Raw genomic sequence first — 20,812 nt, 5'->3', positions numbered from 1 at the left:
TTAAAAAGTGAACCTGGGTACAGGCCTCAAACGCAGCATACTATGTATGTGTTGGGCAGTGAATAACTGCACATGTGTGCATTGACTGTGGTTAGTGTCCTTCCAGGCAGTGTTCCCTCTAATTTTTATCTTCAGTAAGTGAAAACAGTTTTGTTCTGGGTGGCAGTTTCAAGGCACATACTTATCACTGCACCACGCATAGCACAATGCGCAAAATTTCTTTACACCGCCCCCTCTTCTTTTGCAGCTAATTAATCAACACTGAAACTAGTTATTCATTACTAAGTACCATAAATATGGAAGGAAAAGGTGTATTTTACAATTCTACTTTTTTATTACTAAGTATAATAAAAACAAGGTAATACTTCAGTATTCAAATTAGTATGCTAGAAATAGTATTATCACACTGCTGCAGATGGTAGAATAGTATTATCACACTATTTTGTTTTATTTGATTGCCATTAGTCACCTTGGGACTATTTTAAGCAAGATAGAAAATAAATCTTGGTTTCTGAAGAGTCCAAACACGCACGCACTTTTGCCCTTAATAAATATTTAGATATAAAAAGAGAACTTTGGTAAATGATATTTTTCTTAATACAATATCAGTGATTTATGCATGGCTCTAGCTAGGTCTTAAGTTGCAGTTCAGAAAACAGTCTGCACGTTCCCAGGAGCCAGCTAACAAAGTTGAACTTAAAACTGATTCAGATAGCACAGTATATTATGTATATAGTACAGTATATTATGAAGTTTCTTTCAGCTCTCCTGCCTTGAATTTCCCCTCAAGGTAGAGCATGTATTGTCCCATTTTCCATTTGTAAGGTATTCCCACAACACGCAACAAGTGCAAAATGGGACGATGGATGCCATCACTCACCAACCAACAAGCTCCCATTTTCTCAGCAGCTAAAAGCATGCAGCAGCATTCTGCACCAATCCGCAATCAATCATTTTAAAAGCAAAAAAGTATGTTCGAGCCGAAAAGTAATTGTTATAAAATTTAAGTGGTTTAAAACAAACACTTTGGGACAGCAAGCAAATAAAACAGTCTCCCCTTCCAGCCTGCTCCTTGCTGAGCACAAAGGCCCCTTGTGTCTCTGTAACTGAGTCAATTAGCATACAAAATGCTAATACATTCTGCTGCTGCTCCAGAAGGCATTTCTTTTTTTTTCAGCCAAGGAGAAACACTGAAAATAGATCAGCCAGGGGCAGGGCCAAGGTTTGGGATGTCAGGAGAGGAGAAGCACTGGAAACAGACACGCTGGTTGAGAGGGAAAGAGAAGAGCCCAGGCAGCGCCAGTGGCAAACGGAGAGGGAGACGATTCCCTCCTTCTCAAGAACCCACAGCAGGCAGGGAGAGGGGGGTGGTGAGGTGATGGGGAAAGGTGGAGGGGAAGCCACAGTGAGCAGCAGTTTTAGGAAGCGGCGCGGAGGGCTTGGGGAACGTGTGCTTAGAGGAAAGGCTGCTTCCAGGTAAGCTAATCAGATTGTTTTAATAGGTGGTGATATCCGGGAAGAATCTGCTTATAAAATCATAGTTCTACCAGCTGCCAAATCAAAATGCCTCCGCTGTCGAAAGTACACTGCTGATTCACCAGACACTGCATGCCCACGTTGCATGGAAATCCTTGGTGGGAAATGATGCACGTTCATCTGACAAGCAGGTCTTCGTACTCTAAAGCAGATGGAACACTTAAAGTTGCTAGACTTGTTTCTGAAAAACGTGAAGAGATGTAAAAATGTATATCAAGATGCCATTTGCTACTGTTTATTATATGAGGGTAGGGTGAATACTGTGTTTTAAAAAAGCTGGAGTGTGTATAATTAAAGCTCGTATTAATAAAGTGCTTACCAGAGATACCGAATGATCCTTAGATACACTTAACACCTTCACAAGTTTCTCATAGCATAACATCAGTACAGTCAGTTCTCAAGTTTACATATTCCTTCTCGTAACCAATCTTGTTACACATGTGATATTAAGTGCATGGATGAGCTGCTTTGAAGTAGTGGTCTTACAGCTAGGAGATATGACCAGAAACTACTAGCTTTGTACCCAGGTATACCTCCTATACTCTACTGCCTGTAACTTAAGAGATCCCCCAGTATATACTTAAGGGGAAAGAGAGCTAAACTGTAGTCTGCAAATTTGTAATCTTACTAATTTCCAAGTATAGAAAATCCTTCACTGTGAACTATAGGCCAAATAGCACCTGCTCTATCCCTACTTTTACATGTAGATTTTTCATTCTAATAAGAGATGGCCATTAAATGACATGGTTTACATGCTTAGTTATGCAATGTACAAATTCAAGGTTCTAGTACAGCAACTTGTGGGTCTTGAGCCAAATATGGCTCCAATTATTCCTAAAGTACACTTTTTTAAAAAAAAGAGTACCACTCAGTTCTTAAAAACCCACCCTATTTGGATTTGCCCATGCTGATTTACTAATTGGCTTATGACAATATGCCCCACATCGGGAGCATGAGGAAGTGTTGAAGACTCCTCCAATCTGCTCACCTTTGAGTCGTTAATATAACGCACTACATGCTGCAGAGTCAAGTACAGGTGTTTAGCACTAATTGGAGGAGAGGTATGGCCCTAATGGCACTGCAAGCCTGCAAAGGCCCAGGAGTATATTTTCTTATTTGATTGGTCAAGAGATCTTTCCATCATATGTGATATGAACTCTGATTCCTAACAGTAAAAATGGCAAAGAGAAAAAGCTGTGACGAGTACCAGAGCTTTCAGAAGGAGGAAACAGACTTGTATGCATTTGTAAATAGGATCTCCACACTGAAACTGGAGACGGTCCTCAAACATTTAGAACAGCATTTCATGACAAAACATGCATTTACTGCAAAATACCCTGACACACACACACTGCTTGCAAGGAGCTGTAGCACAAATGAACAGGGGACAAACAAGTCTGGCATGGTAAAAAAAGAAAGAGAAAGAAAATGAACTCTACAAGGTTTGCATGCACCTACAGCATTGAGGGAAGCCTTTCACTGATGGGCCTTACATGAAGAGATGTATGCTTAGACCATCATGCCAGTCACCAAGTTGCATATTTTCAGTCATGTGAACAGGTGTTTGGATACAAGGATTCTTGGCCTTGTTCTGAATTTGATGAAGACTGGCTCTTTCATTTGAACAGGTTGCCAGTCCCTGTTATAGTACTGCCTCAAGACAATAGAAGCCAGACTCAAATCAATAAAAACATGAATAAATATAGTAGTACAAATTTTGACTGCTGACTGTATAATACATCCAAAACAATGGCTCTCAGAATATGGCTTCATCCTTTTATTTCCTCAAAAGCCACTCCTGAAGGCTCAGGTTAGCAGCATCTAGACTGGCACCTTGTTAGGGCTCACGGGCGGGCTGCAGGTAAGGCGGGTTATACGTACGCTCCCAGCAGACAATCCCACCTGTCCCCGTGTGGCCAGGCAGTCGGGAGGACCGGGATGTGTCGCCCCAGCCTCCGGCACTACCAGGTTTCAAGTTGCACAGTGCATCATGGGGCTCCTCGCAGTGGAGTAGCTGCAGCTGCTGCCACACGATCCACTGAACTAGGTTAAGGGAGTGCTTGGTCCCTTAACCTTGTTTTAAAAGGGTGGCTGTTTAGGCAGGTTTGCAGCTGTGTTGCTGCCAGGATAGGGCCCAATCCTGGCGATTCACACGTGTGTGCAAAACCAGGCTGGGCTCCCTTAGTCCAGTTTTGCACATGCATGTGAATAGCCTCATTGTTTTGGATGTATTGTACAGTCAATCAATTTGTACTACAGCCAAGCCCCTGATTTTTTTTAAGGACAAAGTTCTTAGAGAAATCAGTGTAAGATAGCAGGGCAAGGTCTGTGCAGTATGGTTCTATAGTTTAATACTTCTAAAAACACACATCCTTTGACTACTTTTAAGACAAGTACAGATTTAATAAAGTTAGATGTTTACAAGACAGCACAATGGAGAATGTGTAATTTTAATACTTCATATCTTGAACAGCTGTATAGGGAAAGCTGAAATTTCATCATGGGAAATCTAGAGCTGGACACAATTTACAGCATTTTTACAATAAGCTGTACAACAGTGAAGTTACAAAAAGGCTTGTGTTTCTATTGAACTTGATTAGTTGTATTAGATTCCTGATTTAATTTTCCAAACTCTGTCCAAATATCCAAGAGAGGTGGCATCAGTTTCTACACAGCTACTTGGTTTGAACTTGCTCTCCTCGGCCACTGAAACATTCTTGTTTCAAGAAAGCTCCAAGGGGCAGCCCAGATGCTACTTCAAATCTTCCCCGTTGTCTTAACAGGTATCTGCGTAAAATAGTCCTTCAATGCTTTCGGCCTCCTGCCAGATGGCTTCCGTTGGTAAAGCAGTCAAGACAGCTCTCGTCTGCTGCTTTCTTAAGCAACACACAATAAGCAGCAGCTCTGCTTTCAGCTTCTGATTAAATGGCTTCCATTAACATTTAAAAAGCACAATCCTTCTCATTCAGCATATGAAAAATTCTAACATGTTAATTTGAACAGCAACAAAGCTGTTCTTAAACCTAAACTACTGCACAAGTACTTGAGTTAGAAATAAATATTTAGCTATAGACAAATATACAAAGATGACAAGACTGCTGGTATTTAGCACAGTAAGGCAGAACTTCATATGGATACACAGTCTCCTAAAAGCCTCAAGTAACACTTTATGAAAGTCATCCAGATTTCCTCTAGGTTGCTTTGCATTCTGTATGTACAGGAGCCATGCACTTAACTTATGCTAGAGAATTGTTTAAAACTATTAGTTGGTAATGCTGACATCAGGACATTGCTTCTACGGCTTCAATTAGATTCAAGGCGACGCTGTACTGCCCATGGTTCTCTGGCAAGTGTTCTATCACTTTATCAACCAGCTTTGCAGTTGTGGAAATTGGCACGTCTACATTTTGAAGGTCCTGTGGGTCCTACAGGAGAGGGAAGACACAGCCTTCAGACATTCACCTACAAAAGCAATTAGGTTTTTTTCCCCTAGCCAACACCTACAGTAGATCATTGTAGGCTAAACCCTCCAATGCCTTCCAATTTGAGGGAATATTTTTCAGACATATCATGCGAACAGTGCATTTGCTGAGACTGCAATCAAGTATCTCTCCTTTGCATATTGCTGTGACTGATTAACAGCACCACCACATCCTGGTTCTCTCCAATTACACTGTAATGAAGCCAGAAAATGGGATGTGGGTGTAGGAGGCCCAAGTTCAAAATTCATGGCTGAGCATTCCTGATGGACAAAAGTCACCATCCTTCAGCAAAGCTGACCTCAGAGGGTGATTGTAAAAATAGACCATAACACACGTTTATGAATTCTGACTGACCTGACACCCAAAGGAAACAGGCACAAAAGCTTTCGAAGTTGGCCCTTTTATGTGTCAGCAATACAGGTTAAACCATATTTAGTGGCTAAAAAGGTTGAAGAACCCATGCCTCTGGTTCTCTGCTGCCAAGCACCTAGAGCAGGCATCCCCAAACTGCGGCCCTCCAGATGTTGCTGAACTACAACTCCCAGCATCCCTAGACACAATTTTTTGTGGCTGGGTATGCTGGAAGTTGTAGTTCATCAACATCTGGAGGGCCGCAGTTTGGGGATGCCTGACCTAGAGTATGACTGACGGGAGAAATAGGGGGAAATTTAAAGCGGACACATACTGCAGCTTCTTTGTAATTCTGTGTCATGTCGTGATCAGCACTATTTTTAAAGCAGGTGTTGCAGTTGCCAAAAGGGCTCATTCTGTTGGGGGGTAGGATAGTGGCCGTTGTCAGGGGCTAATGGGAGAGAAAGCCAGCACACACAATGACGGAAGGAGAAGGGGAGCAGGAGAGAGAAAACGTGCAAAGGGTTGGTGGCTGCAGCGGTGGGGTGGGAGCAGGTGGGGAGGAGGGGAGAAAGTTCAGTGGCCACAGAGGTGGGGCGGGGGAGAGAGGGGAAGCATGACCCAACAGGAAGAGCAGGAGGGAAGTGAGCAAGCGCGAGCTGAGTGCACTGGCCAAAAGGACTAGAGGTGGGAGGCGGCAGAGAGGCAAGCCAGGAGCCAACACTGGGGTCTGAGTGGGCCAGAAGTGGCCTGCGGGCTGCACAATGAAGAAGAGAGGTGTAGCTGTGAAGCATGTTTCCAAACTCTATTAAATACCTAACTTACAAGTGCATGTAGGCCAGTAACTGGAGGCCTTGGTTTCAAAGCTGCTTCAAAGTATTTGTATACTTTTAAATAAATAAATAAATACATACATACATACTGAAATACTAGCAGGAAGGCAGCCGTGTACTCCTAACAGTAAAATGTATTCCAACTTTATGCTATCCTTGCTTATTTCTGTATTTTGCCCATTATTCTATATAAAAACCTCCACCATATGCCAAGCGTTGGGCATGCTTCCTATACCACTGGAAGAGATTCCATTACTTCGTCCTTAGCCTGAAATCCTCTGCAGTTACTTGGCAGCGTCCCATTCAACTCAGTAGGGCTCATTCCTGAGTAAACCTATCTAGGGTCAGAGTCAGCCTAAATTGCTGTATTTCATTTTAAAGAATGAAGAAAACAAACACTGAGCTGAGGGAGCAAAAAAAAAACAAAAACTAAAAGGAGGTTCTTTCTGTCACCTTGTTTACTTCAATATCCCTCCATAAAGGGCTAGAAATACTTTTTGAAAAAATGGAAGCAACTTGCAAAATCAAATGCAAAAGCAAAGTCTAGTTTTTATGCTCTATAGTGTGATCTGCCTAAAGAGGAATAGTCTCATTAGCCAATGTGGGCTTCAAGAACTAATTCTGGTCCCACCCCTCTCACACTGACTCACTCGCATTGGTACTGCCTTGTGTCAACTAAGAGCACAGGTGGTCTTCCTACAGAAGTTTCCTATAGATGTGAAAAGCTTTTCTAGAAATTTCAGCTTTATTGTACGGTACCTGAAGTGAGAGGCACTTACTCGTTTTTGAATAAAACAAAGGCAATTAACATTTGAACATATCGTATTCCTTGTACTCTTTGGATATGTGAGTTTGTTTTAAAATTTAAAAGGAACCTACCATCGCTTTAAGCCAAGTGCAGAGAGTGGGAGGCAGTCTGGCAAGCAACTCCATGCCTTCCTTGGTCTGGATGTGCAGTAAGGCATAGGCCAGCCTCTGTCCCGTCAGCACTAAGAGCTGAGAAGCAAGGACTTCTTTGTCGTGTACTTGAAGAATGGCCTGAAGATTGAACAGCAGCACATTAATGCCACCAGCTCTAACCAAAGACTGAATGCATGGTTCCGCTGTCTTCCGAGGAACCACACACACAGGAAATAACTGTACGGTGTACACAGGTACAGATTTGTATACACGTACAGTTATTTAGGTTACGCTGAACACAGGTGCAGTAGTACACTTCCTATCTGTAACCTGCATTTCAGGGGGCCTGTACCCAAGTTGACTTTTAAAATGAACACAGGTTCTGCCATTCACACAAACACATGTATAAGTGCACAGACATCTGTACACTCATATAACAATAAATGTCTGAATGGGGCTTATACGGATGCCAGATTTCAACTGCAATCTCTCTCAGATTGTGCAATCTGTGACACACTACAGTGCAGCTTAGGACACAACTGTCACTGAACACACAAACAGGGTAGATTTGTCAGCACAAGACTTTAAACAATATACCCATGGCCGTCACAGGTTGACCAAGGACTGCTATCAGGGTATACAAGGTAAATGTGTATGTTTTGCACACCTTTCCCCCTGCGATCTGTGCACACCAGGGGAAATGAAGGAGGAGCTGTCAATGCACTAGGGGCCAGGGATGGGGAACCTTGGCACTCCAGCTGTTTTTGGACTACAAATCCCATAATCCCCAGCCACAGAGGCCAATAGCTAGGGATTATGGGAATTGTAGGCCAACATCTGCAGGAGTGCCAAGGTTCCCCATCCCTGCGTGACTAGGCTATCTAGTCATCAAGAATAATACAAGCAAGCTTCACAAAAGAAACCCATTTCCTTTTCTCCCTCTTTCCCTCTGCACGACCAGGAGACACTCACTTCACAGGCCAACCTGGAGAACTGGTCAGTCAGTTTCAGACTCTGAAAGTGGAGCTCCTGGTTTCCTCCACATTAAGGCAGAACTGAACAAACCAGTTCTGCTTGAAGTGTACTACTGTACCTGGCTGTTCCTTAAATAACCTAATTTTCTCCAATTTCATATCCTCTGCAGGTGGCATCTAACGTATTTTCAGGTGTCTACACCTTATTAAACTCATCACTTTAGCTGGTTGTTTTAATAACGTTCAGGCACTTGAAAATATATTAGATGCCACCAGCAGAGGGCATGACCTCCATTTCTCAAATTTCACTTTGAAACCTGCTGCTGGCAGCCCTAGAGAAAGGCAGAAATTATAGTCATTACTACACCTGACAGGTTCCTGTGAACTTTACCTCTTCTCCAAGTTGATCCAGGCCGTAGTTGTACAGCTCACACACATAATGTCGCCTAACCACATCCTCTTGGACCTGTAGATGCTGAGCCAAATCCACCACTAGGGCTGGCCAGTCTCTGTCTTTCACCGATATGACTGTCAGGTCTTCTGGGCTGCCTTTGGCTTTGTGAGATGAAGACTGAGCTTGTACCACGGCACTGACGAGTTTGGTTAAGAACTGGAAAGAACACACAAGGCCACCATGTGAACAGCAAGTTACGTTTTTCAACTCAGGGTTGCCCTCAGCTTCCTGCAGACAATGAACTTACCTGATGTCGTACAGACAGCAGAGCTGGATCGACATCACCACTAGGCAGCAACTGAATTGAAGTGAGGTCTTTGAAAAACGCATTTTTACCCTATGTGGAGAGGAGAGAACGTAACTGGGCAATATCTTTTTCAATAATAAAGATGGCAGGATTAAAAAAAAAAAATCTACTGCTCACACACACTTGAAAAAAAGTTTTTCCTCCAAGCACAGTGATTTCAAATCTGAGAGAGGAACAGTGTTCAAAAGTACAGAGAAAGCAATTAAGAGGAGGAGGAACTGCACATGCCCATATACATGTATGGCCAACTGTCATCTGATTCACATGTGGGCTGAGTACTCATTTCTAATTGGAATTTTCTAATGTGCAGCTGCCCTGAAAGCTGTGCAGGTTAATGGCCCACCAAGTATGGCCAGGATCCAAATAACCCCATGCATGCTATTTACTGTGCAGCCAAATATGTTGGATGCCGTTGCTTATTTTCTCTTCTGGCTACAGTGACTTGAGCCACACTGGATGCCACTGCAGAGGCTAATTCAGGAGCAAATTTCCAGGATGGCAAAAGGAGTAGAGAGATGGCTATGTGGTAGTGAATATGAATTGTCCCTTTGCTAAGCAGGGTCTGTCCTGGTTTGCATTTGAATGGGATACATCATGTGTGAGCATTGTGAGATGATGGAGCTGCTCTGGGAGGAGCACCTGCTTGCATGCAGAAGGTTCCAAGTTCCCTCCCTGGCAGCATCTCCAAGATAGGGCTGAGAGAGATTCCTGCCTGCAACCTTGGAGAAGCTGCTGCCAGTCTGTGGAGACAATACTGAGCTAGACAGACCAGTGCAGCTTCCTATGTTCCAGTGTTTAAAGATAGATCTCTCAGTGATGACCTGATCCTGAATGCTTGCCAGCAGGAAGTAGGCGGGGCAGGAGTATTCCCCATAACAGGTCTCATGCAGACATACCTTACTATCAAAAAGAGCGAGGGGCTTCACACTCTTCAGCGAAAACTTCATGACCCCATACAAGATAGTGCAGAGCACGGACTGGTGCTCAACCAGAGGGTAATGGATGTGCTTCTGCTCAAGGGCCAGCTCCACTAAGGAGATCTGCCCTTTGACAGACACCCAGGCGTCTTCCAGGTCCAGCACAGGAAGCTGCATTTCGTCACTCCTTACATCAGCCTGGTTCAATAAAGCAGAGAAAATAACTGGACACGTAAAAAGCAACTATAATTTAACTGGATTCAAATTGAATGTGAATTATAGGGATGTGCATGAACCTGTTTGGAAGCCCTTTTACAGGCCAGCTCGAAGTTTGACGGGGTGTGCGCTTATTTAAGGGTGGGGGAGGGTGCACTTACCCCTCCCACCACTTTCCCCCCACAGGCGCTCGTTACTGCTAAAAGCCTTCGGGGTGGCAGCATACCTCCCTGCTGCCCCATTGCCCTACTTGGCCTGAAGAACTGGGCGTGCGCACACCTGTCTGCCGTGCACGCGCGCACGCCTCGTAATTCCGGCCAAGTAGGGCAATGGGGCAGCAGGGAGGTCTGCTGCCGCCCTAAAGGCTTTTAGCAGTAACGAGCGCCGGTGGGGGCAAAGCGGTGGGGGGAGGGGTAAGTGCACCCTCCCCCACCCTTAAAGAGGCGCCTCCGCCATCTTTGAACCACCCAGCCACGGTTCCGTGCACATCCCTAGTGAATTAGTCACGCTCAAGGATAGCAGGGATCAAGACATCTCTCCTGATAAAATAAAAAGTGTTTCAGAACAAAAACAAATCCATTCAAAACTACATTTGGCTTGAACGTTTTGCATGGCATTGTTACCTGGATGTTTTACAAAACAAGTCTATGATAAATTTTGTCAATATTCTTTATGAAGAGAGATATTAGACCTAGGGATGTGCCCAAACAGGCTCAGATTGATTCCTAAAGGCTGCATGCTGCTCCCAGCAGCCTGTGTGCAACATCGGCACACACGCAGCCAATGCGCATGTGTGTGCCGACATCACAAGCTGCTGGGAGCCACGCGCAGCTTTTCGGATGGTGAGTGCCACACCCAGCCAGAAAAGAAGTGGGATGGAGAAGGAGCAGGTAAGGACCTGCTCACCTGGTTTTTAAAAGGAACCCATCCCCACCCCACCACACCAGTTTAGATGCGAGCGCCCAAGCTGGTTCGGCGCTTCCCTAAGGAGGTGCCAGACTGGTTCAGGCACATCCCTATATAGGCCCTTTATTATATTTATGCTTAAATTTCTTCTCTACTTTACATAAATCCAGTCTCAGCAAAATGCCCCCAAACAGGTTACGTTATTCATGGGGATGATGGAAGTTGCTGAACTACAACTCCCATAAACCCCAGCCAGCAAATTGTGACTGGCGGCGATGGGAGTCGAGTGCCGAAGATCGCTTATACCTGATCTATTAAAACAGCATAGGTTTTTGTATTACCTCCATGAGTGTTTGAAGAAGATCCGAGCAAGAGCCAAGAAGAGATGTTACTGCATCTTCACTCATCCCTACATCCTATTTGACAAAGAGGAGTTAGCTTGCGCAATGTGATTTTTCCTGAAGACATTAACAACTATTTCTGAATGAACTGTGTACATGGCAAACCCAAAAACACAAAATGAAACTTTTCTGAATGAACTGTGTACATGGAAAACCCAAAAACTCAACATGAGACTTAATGCATAGAGACATATCTGAACTGAGAGAGAATCCGGTGGTAATCTGTGTAAAAGAACACATTCCTGAGGTAATGAACTTTCCAGCCCAATTAGTATCTATTAACTATATCCCTCACCCAAAGGAGTTCTTGCTGATTAAGCTATATAAATAAAATAGCCATGAGAAATCTCTGCCTCCAATAAACATTCATAATTACATTCCCATATCTTTTATCAACAGCTTTTCAAACTGGTAATTAAATCAAGCTAAAATTCATTATCGAGGATCAATAAATAGGGATCTGAACCAAGAATATTCCAATGGCAGTTGGTACCAGCGAGACTGAAAACATAGATAACAAAATTGCTGAAATAAATGCTGACAATGCTGAAAACACAATGTGGTGAAAATGTAAAGAGGAAGAAGTATTGGCATCTATGAACTAGCTAATACTGAAATAACTGGGTGATGAGATCCATTTGATATTTAAACAAGGAACTGTCCAGTCATTGTGAATAGGCTGTCACTTTCACTTGGCTTTAAAAATAAAATAAGTATGGTATAAAGGTAAAGTTGTGCCCTCAAGTCAGTGTTGACTCCTGGCGCCCACAGAGCCCTGTGGTTTTCTTTGGTAGAATACAGGAGGGGTTTACCATTGCCTCCTCCCGTACAGTGTGAGATGATGCCTTTCAGCACCTTCCTATATTGTTGCTGCCTGATATAGGTGTTTCCCATAGTCTGAGAAACATATCTGAACTCGCAACCTCTTGCTCGCTAGGCAAGTCATTTCCCCAACGTGCCATTAGGTGGCCCAAATACAGTATACCATATAAATAAGATTTCAACATGTAGTGTAAGTTGATATGTCGGCGATACAATGCACATATTAACACTTCAGTTCTCTTCATTGTGCAAACGTTTTATAAAAGGTTGGTACAAATCAGTTAAAAGCATGCCATCATCAGTTGACAGCCAAGCACAGAAAAAGACCTCTTCTGTTCCCCAGCTGTTAAGTCCCTTAACCAGACAAACACTCTGTTCCATGACTGGCAGAGAAATAATGAGGGGGGAGGGGGGGAGTCACCTGGCTTTCCCCCCAAAAGCTAATGAATCTAATAGCATCAGCTAATGCATCTCAAGCACTGACATTTAGTTTTATCTTCTCTTTTATCTTCTGTTTTCTATAAATAATGCTTCCTTTATTTTCCATTTTCTGTACATTCCTTTCAGTCCCCAAAATAGATATTTTAGTAGGCACTACTTTGCCCTCATGCTTTTTTCTCATATGCATGGACCAGGGCTTTGTTCTCTGTGCATTATACAGTGGTCCCTCTACTTACGAAATTAATCCGTTCCGAATGCACATTTGTAAGTCGAAAAGTTCGTAAGTCGAAAAGCGGTTTCCCATAGGAATGCATTGGGAACGGATTAATGCGTTCCGGAGCCTAGAAAAAAGACCCAGACCCCCAGTAAGGCTTGCAAACTGCACAGGAACATTTCTTTTCAAGAATAAACAGGCAGTAAACAGGCAGGCAAGTCAAGGAAACCGCATGTAAAATTCGTAAGTCAAGGAAACCGCATGTAAAATTCGTAAGTCGAGGAAACCCCATCTAAAAATTTGTAAGTCGAAAAAACCGCATCTAAAACCAGATCTAAAACTGCCGTTTGTAACTCGAAAAATACTTATGTCGAGTAGTTCGTAAGTCGAGGGACCACTGTACCTCATATCCTCTAGATGATCTCTCTATCTTTCAGTGGTTTACCAGATTCCCCTGTATAAAATCAAGACTCGCTACTAACATGTTGACTCACTACTCCCTAGTGGTCAAAAAAAGCCAGACTCCCCTTCTTACTGCAGCAACATGATCATCGCAGGAGTGAAAGACCCTAACTCAGTCTCCTTAACTTCAAGAAATCTCTCACCCTAAATCCTTTCAATCGCACCCCTCAGGTTAAGCAAAGACCGATAAGCTGGCAGGACTCTCTTGCTCTGAGCTTGGGAGAAGACCAGATAAAGCAGCCTAGGTAGAAGTCCAGAAGAGCCCCCATTCCAGAACCATGTTTTCATTTGAACCAGCAGCAATCCCTCATTTCAGTCCAATATAAGTGTTATTTTAACCATTCCCCACCCCAAACAAATTGTAAAAAAAAAATTACTTGCCCTTCGGCATAACCTGTCCTTTGGTGCTTTTCCAACCTGTTACAGAAATGGTCCTTGTTAAGTCTAAGAAATCCATTTACAAAAGTCAAAAAACACAATACAGCCATGTAATACAGTAAATGAATTTCTCTCTCTCTCACCCACCCACCCACCGCATCTTCTATATACATAATTCTCTAAGGACACGTGTCTAATCCCATGTGTGGCAGCTCTCACAAGGGTTCGTGAGCAGAACCACCACGGTGATTGGGCAGTGGGGATTCCATATGCAGATAGTGAGGAGGAGCCTGTGATGGTTAAGGTCAGTTGGAATGCAACTGTTACTCACTGGAAGATGTTCTTGATTGTATAGGAGAGGAATATATACACACACAGAGATACATACATATACATATACATATACATATACATATACATATACATATATATAAAATATATGGATAGTGGGCAGGGGTCTGCAAAGAGAGGGGTCGTGAGAGAGGAAAGCGCCTCTTCAGGAGAAGGATGCTGCTGTTATGTGAATTAGATGAGGAAACAAGATGAACAAGATCCGTTAACACAGGAAGGGGGAGAGAAAGAAAGAAAAAAGAAGGGAGGGGGAGAAAGATGGGAAGTGCGAACGGAGAAAAGAGAAAGAAGGAAGGGAGAGGGACGGGCCCAAGCCTGTCAGCGGCCTGAGGGCAACGAATGGCAGCAAGGAAGGACCCAGTCAATCACTGCTGCTGAGGGCTACCAAGGTCATTGGCAGAGGGAGGCAGGCAGGCAAGGGACGGGCCCAGGCCTGTCAGCAGCCTGAGAGGAACGAGCGGCCATGGCAGTGGCAGCAGCGAGGAAGGGCCCAGTCCACCACTGCTGCTTCTGTGGGGAGGAGCAGGAGCAGGGCTCAGATGAGGAGGTCTCTGGGGATAGGGGGCCACAGCTTGGCCAACAGATGCTGCAACACTGCAGCCACGACCAAGAGGGGTGAGGGGGATGGAGGAGTGACCGTGAGTGGTGTGGAAGCAACTGGATCAAGGATGAGCAGGAGTACAGCTCAGGTGAGGGTGGAGATATCTCTGAGGTGAGGGGGGCTGTGGCAGGGGGTGAGGGGAGCAATCAAGTACTATCATGCGGATGCTTTGTACGTGTTAAGCTAGTATTCTATAAAAGCAGAAAAAAGAAGGAAGCTCTTTGTCCAGGTCACTTTTTAAAGTGTTCTTTGCAGCTCAGCCTTGTTCCACGACACAGACAGCCATTGTTTACCAGCTTGCAACATCCCTTCCATCTGGGTATGTGCACAGGTCGGTGGCCCTTAGCAGTACACGTACAGGGCCTAGCACCAAGGAAACATTTGTACCCTGGTTGCCAGCACAGGTATCTCACCCCAGGCAAAATTCTGGGGCTGGAGTGGATCAGAAGGAAACTTCAGTAGGCACAGCTGCCCTAAGGGTAAGAAGGCTGTTCCCACTGAGAATTCTGAAATTCTACCCACTGGTGGGAAGGGGCCCAGTCCTTTGTTGTATCTGCTTATCCTAAGCACTGGTACAAGTGTTCCTGTTTATTTTCCCTTTCCTTAATCCCCACATTCATTATTGCACAAGGAGGAACCCTGAACAGCTTCCCCCGAGTATGACAAGTTTCTAAGAGCTGGATCCTACATACACATTTGACGAATGCAACTTCTGCTGTTACCTCAGTTGCAATTCTCTTCCATGAGTTAGTTCACACAGGCACTGACCCATCATAAAGTGTTGAATAATCAAGTAATGTAAGTGTAGATAGGAGGAAATTGAGGCAGAGCAAGCTAGTCTTCTTAGAGGGTGACTTCAGGTTGTGTGGCACAACCAGCAATTTGCACAGAGCACCCGATTTGTACGTCTGGCATATTAGATGAAGCTGCTGATTAGGGCTGTAGCAGCTGGTTGATGGAACATGCATATTCTTCACACTAGAGGAATGATCTTGACTATTTTTCAAGCCTGGCAAAAAACTTTCAACGTCCCACTATGCTGACCTCCCCACACACAGTGCTGTGCTGTATCCCAGCATGGGGGGAACTTTTCAAAGCAACAGAGCCCCGTGTTGAGCCCCAGTGACATCTGAAGGCATGCTCAGGGGCAGCAGGGAAGTGTTGCCCTTCCCAACACTTTCCCCATATCACTCTATGGCAGTGGTTCTTACTGCGGGGTCCGTCTGATGTTGCTGAACTACAAATCCCAGCATCCCCAGCCACAATTTATTGGGAGTTGTAGTTCAGCAACATCTGGCAGACCCCACAGTAAGAACCTCTGCTCTATGGGAAAAACACTGGGAAGGAGTACATTTATTAGCATTCCATGCGCACCTTCCAAGATAGTACTGGGGCAAAACAGGGCTCCAGCCTGCTAGGCCTAGTACATCACTGTGCAGAGAAAAGGGTTACCTCTGCACAGTACTGGCTGGCTGTGCCAAATATTCGGCTTCAGACAAAGCTTTGCACAGTCTTAACCATTGTGAAGCACCCTTAGCCTCGACATGAGAACCGCCACTGGCTCTTGATTGAGCCTTTCAGTGGCACTGCAGGCTAGCCAGCAAGAAACAAGTCTGACTGACTTCTGAAAAAGTATTTCCCTGGTCCTGATAAACTGTAGCATAATCAAGCAGCAACAATGTTAAAATGGGCAAATCGATACTTGGCGAGAAGTCTATATAACATGTATGGTATTATTCAGTTGATCTGTTGCATTCGTTGATCTAAACCATGGGAAGGCAACCTTGGCTCTACAGCTGTTGCTGAACTACAACTCCCATAACCCCCTCCGCAATAAAGTGAACTGGGGATGATGGGAGTTGTAGTTCAGCAGCAGCTTGAGAACCAAGATGGCCTACCCCAATCTAAACATTTTTTATTTTAAAAAAGATGCCCCAATTAACCAGGCAACAGATTTAAAATATAACAACAACAATAATAATACGGACCCTTGCAAAAGTTAGATATCCAGTGTCATCTTAGAAGATGTATTCCCTCTTCTCCCACACAGGAAGGAATACCTCATCTAAGAGGATGCCTGCTTTAATCTATGCAACTACTAGCTGAAAAGTAGAGTCCTCTTTCCCCCACTTCAGAATTCTTTATTCACATGAAAATGCAAAATAGCTAAACCCATACCACTGATCTGTATTTCTTTAATCATGACAGCTCTAGTGCAAAACAGTGACTGCCAGAAAGTTCCCTTCATCTAACCCCATAAAAAAGAATGAGATATTCAAGAATTACCTTGTCCATTAAATATGTGGCAGCAGAAAGCCTTTTCACTATGAATGTGTTCCACATCATTAGAGCAATCCCTGAAACAATTACATGAAGTTTTAGCTGACATGATGTCAAAGATGAGCTTGTATTACTCAGGTGCATTTAATGAAGTCTTTGAGAAGTCTGCTCTGGGGGAATGAGTTACTGAGCTCTGTCACTCCCCATATTTGCAAAGAGTGCAATACTGCTTTGAAAAAGGTGGCTTGAGTGGTCCTTTAAAGGGGTCCCTATTATGTCCTGATTCAGTAAATGAACATGAACACAACCAAACCATGGTCATGTCAAAGAAGAGTTTGGGATGCTGTTACTGAATTTTGGCAGTCTGAACCATATTTCTTCTTTCCCCAACACCAAACTATTAAGATACATTCCCCTTGAGATTGGTTTCCAATGGTAATGAGTATGGATTGGTCGCTACCAACCCCAACCCTCCAAAAAATTCTCTTGTGGTTTCACACTCAGTCATGATGCTTATGAATGGAAACTCCATAGATCTCTGCACAGGTGCCAGCATTTACTACTTATATAGCACCATCCACATACATGGATGGGGGCGGGGTGATAGCTCAGTGGTAGAGCACCTGCTTTCCATGAAAAAGGTCCCAGGTTCAATCCCTGACATCTCCAGGTAGGGCTGGGAGAGACCTCTGCCTGAAACTAGGGATGTGCACGAATCACAATTTGAAGAGCGATTCGCAGCACAGCCCCAGTACCTTTAAAAGGGAGGACAGCAGGTCCATACCTGCTCCTCCTCTGCTCACCATAGCTTTCTTTTTGAGTGGCGCTCCCCCCAGCTGCCATAGCGTGCTGGCAGCATGGACATGGCCTCTGCGCATGCGCAGTGGCCATTTGCATGGTCAATGACCATGTTTCTTACTCCAAGGGGCTCACAATTTGAAAATAGACAAGGAAGAAAACAGGAAACAAGGGAAACGGGAATAAATTGTGCAGACATTTCATGTACATAGGCTTCTAATGACTCATCACCATGCATGCCACATTCATAACATGGAACCCACTCTACCCTACAGACTGCAATTTACATAAACTGAAACACATCTCGGAACAATATGAAACAATTGCTTTAGACTCACCATGCTGAACATGGGCATTATCAATACACCCGAGATGCTCTATCGACCTAGTAAGAAAATGTGCTTCCTTGTACAAAAGGATGAGAGAGATAAATAGTGTTTAATCAGTCAGCGGGACGAGGCAGACACTGAATACCAAGGCCTCCTCAGCTAGTTCTTAGATACTAACATTTCAACCTTTGCTTTATCACATATCAATGATATGCCTGCTATACAGATACTAAATGCTGCAAGTGTGAAAAAGAGTTTTAAAAAACTTTGTGAGCAAAGGAAGAAGGTTCACACACACAGAGTTCTAAAGGGATTGTTCAAACTGGAAGAACAGTGGGCTCTCTCAGAGCAGTAAAAGTAATCTCAAAATAGCAGATATAGACAGAAAGATACAGTAGAGAAGGATTTCCAGCTTAAAAAAACAAAACAAGGTGAAGCACAAAACAAAACAACCTGGGCTTCCAGGGTGCTAAGCTGGGCAGAGGAAGTGTCCCTGAGTTCAGTACTGCCCTTCTCAGACAAATGCTGAACCTGGGGGCAACATGGCCAAAGGACGCATTGGTGCCAGGGCACTGCGAGCTGGCCCACTCCTCGCTCTCCCATACTCAGGATTGTAACACCAAATGAGATGGATTAAGGAGAGGAATAATGAGATCATCTTGCGGGGCGGGGCGGGGGGGAATCATCAGAGAGGCACAGTAAGCTGTATATGTTCAGGATATTACTGCTTCTTTTATCAATCTTCCTATATTAGGAAATGAAACTACTATGGCTTCCGATAAAGGACAGTCAGTCTTCTCTTCTACAGTACCAGCTTCTTATCTGTATTGATATGTACCCCAATTTGCTCTCGAGTCTTAAAATAAAGATTAATTCAGTTTCTCTGTAGTGGCTGTTTGCATGGGTGCCATCAGCTATTTTTGCTAAAATTATAACAGCCAACCTAGACATTTACAAATGCACTGTTTTCTAGTCCTGATTGCCACAGAAGTGATAAAACAGCTTTCAATCATGCAGTGGTTCAGATAAACGCTTTCTCCTGCAAAGCTGCAAGTCTATTTTATGTTGTTCAAACTGCATTGTTCATCTAGACCGACAAAACATGGTCTATAGACACAGAACACACAATAAATGGCAATGCCCCATTACCTCTGGGTCTTTGTTCCACTGCACAACATACTCCCAACAACAATGTGCATGGAGTACATCCAGCTCCAGGCTACAGGGAAACTGCTGATATGCTAAATGCAGTAACTCTAGAAATAAAGTACAAAACATTGGGAGTATCAGTTTTTATTTCAACTGTAATAGAAGTTCACAGGTGTTCGCTGTACTCCTGAAATAACTTTACATTGTTGTTATCATCACCATCAACACCACCACCAGTGGGCATCACGGAGTTACACAGGCAACTGACATGTTTCTGCTTCCAAGGAGCTTAAAATGGAGGCGGGGGAGACAACAGAGGGAGGAAGACTGTGGGGGAAATGCTGTGGCACATACTTACAGCATGGTTACAGTCAAGCATGGGGGTGGGAAGGGGAGAAGACAACGACGACGACAACATTTATTTGTTAGCTGCCCCATAACAAAGTGTTCTCTGGGCGGCTCACACATAACGTTAAAGCACACCCAATAAAAATATGACACACACACAGAGAACACAAAATACAATACAAAACATTTTTAAAATTAAAACAAAAGAAGCCATGCAGAAGACACATGATGGGTTTTGAGGAAGTATCTGAAGGAAGAGCGAGTGGGTGGCGGTGGCACCACCTACATGTCCAGGGAAGCAGCACCACGTTAGGGGGCAGCAAGGAGAAGGGGAGCGAGTCACTTGAGGGAGCAGGAGGCCCTTTGTCAGCTGATAGCAATAGAGTTGAAGGAATGAAAGTCACTGGACGGGATGCCACTCACGGGCCAAAAGGTGGAGTGGAGAAAAGGCACCAATAAACATTCCAACATTTGTTTTGCATCTTTACCTAATACGGTTTCCAAGCCTTTCTGGTCTTCTCCACCCTCCACCAGAAGACTGACACCTGTTTGTGGAGGCTGCTCTTCACTTTCTGTTTCTTCTCTTTGCCGCCCCAGTCTGAGCAATGGCAGGCTAAGGTCTTGCTTGAAAACCCATTTTGCTACACTGTCAGCAATGCCTCCTGAAACAACGTAAAAGGCAATCTGGTTTACACATACTGTTCTTCCTGGACGGTACAATTCAGGCTGTAATGTCTCTAGCAACTGCTCCGAATACAGCAAAATAGCCTATCAGGGAGAAGGCTAAACCAAACCCTTCTATGTGCATGGTTATACATTTTCTACATGCGGAGTTACTGGTGTGTTTTTAAATGAGGGAACATTTAAACTTCACCTGGTTTCTGTCAAGTCTCAGACTTTCACATGCAACAGGGCCAAAATCAGCAAATTCATCAAGGGTTTAATAGATTATACACAATTCCCACCAATTTCTACTCTAGGATGGCTCTCAAATTTTTCCACTGGGTTCTCCAAAATCCCCACAATACCCAAATTGGCTTGTGTTTGTGAGAAGCTAACATGCTTGCCTCAGCCGTGAGCTCTCTCAGCCTGGGGTAGCTTGCTTGTCTGTACTGTCTTGCAAAACGGGAAGGAAAATTGGCAAGCCAATTCTGCAGAGAATTTTACTGCACACTGGATGCAGATATGTGATAAAGCAGTTCTCTCTTTTCACTCCCGGACTCATGTTATGACTGGACATGTTCTCATTTAAACTCTGCAAATGTGGTATATCAGATAAGAAAAGGGCATATGTACTGCATCTCCTTTCCCATCTCCTCTACAGATTTAAGGCATATCCCCTTGAAATGATTTCTTGGAATG

At 44.0% G+C, this 20,812-nt stretch overlaps 2 protein-coding genes across 3 annotated transcripts in view; one reads left to right on the top strand and one right to left on the bottom strand.

Moving 5' to 3' along the window:
• IARS2 (isoleucyl-tRNA synthetase 2, mitochondrial) overlaps positions 1 to 1,859 on the top strand; it is a 69,353-nt gene extending 67,494 nt beyond the window's left edge. The window contains exons 24-25 of one of the 2 annotated variants that reach the window (XM_053308873.1): positions 826 to 969; positions 1,503 to 1,628. In XM_053308873.1, the coding sequence (XP_053164848.1) occupies positions 826 to 959 (134 nt within the window). In that variant the 3' untranslated portion in view covers positions 960 to 969; positions 1,503 to 1,628. Of the gene's footprint in view, positions 1 to 825; positions 970 to 1,502 lie in introns of both variants that reach the window. The other variant, XM_053308863.1, reaches the window with a different exon arrangement.
• A 2,001-nt stretch (positions 1,860 to 3,860) lies between these two features.
• Positions 3,861 to 20,812, bottom strand: part of RAB3GAP2 (RAB3 GTPase activating non-catalytic protein subunit 2) — an 80,454-nt gene continuing 63,502 nt past the window's right edge. The window contains exons 25-35 of the mRNA XM_053308848.1: positions 19,939 to 20,112; positions 19,103 to 19,209; positions 17,963 to 18,029; positions 16,833 to 16,903; positions 13,598 to 13,633; positions 11,218 to 11,292; positions 9,734 to 9,952; positions 8,778 to 8,867; positions 8,468 to 8,686; positions 7,082 to 7,240; positions 3,861 to 4,961 (exon numbers count right to left, since the gene is read on the bottom strand). Of these exons, the coding sequence (XP_053164823.1) occupies positions 4,818 to 4,961; positions 7,082 to 7,240; positions 8,468 to 8,686; positions 8,778 to 8,867; positions 9,734 to 9,952; positions 11,218 to 11,292; positions 13,598 to 13,633; positions 16,833 to 16,903; positions 17,963 to 18,029; positions 19,103 to 19,209; positions 19,939 to 20,112 (1,361 nt within the window). The 3' untranslated portion in view covers positions 3,861 to 4,817. The remainder of the gene's footprint in view (positions 4,962 to 7,081; positions 7,241 to 8,467; positions 8,687 to 8,777; positions 8,868 to 9,733; positions 9,953 to 11,217; positions 11,293 to 13,597; positions 13,634 to 16,832; positions 16,904 to 17,962; positions 18,030 to 19,102; positions 19,210 to 19,938; positions 20,113 to 20,812) is intronic.

The sequence above is a fragment of the Hemicordylus capensis genome, chromosome 1 (assembly GCF_027244095.1).
Source record: "Hemicordylus capensis ecotype Gifberg chromosome 1, rHemCap1.1.pri, whole genome shotgun sequence".
NCBI lineage: Eukaryota > Metazoa > Chordata > Lepidosauria > Squamata > Cordylidae > Hemicordylus > Hemicordylus capensis.
Note: the sequence above shows the minus strand (reverse complement) of the source record. Positions and strands in the feature narration are given on the sequence as shown.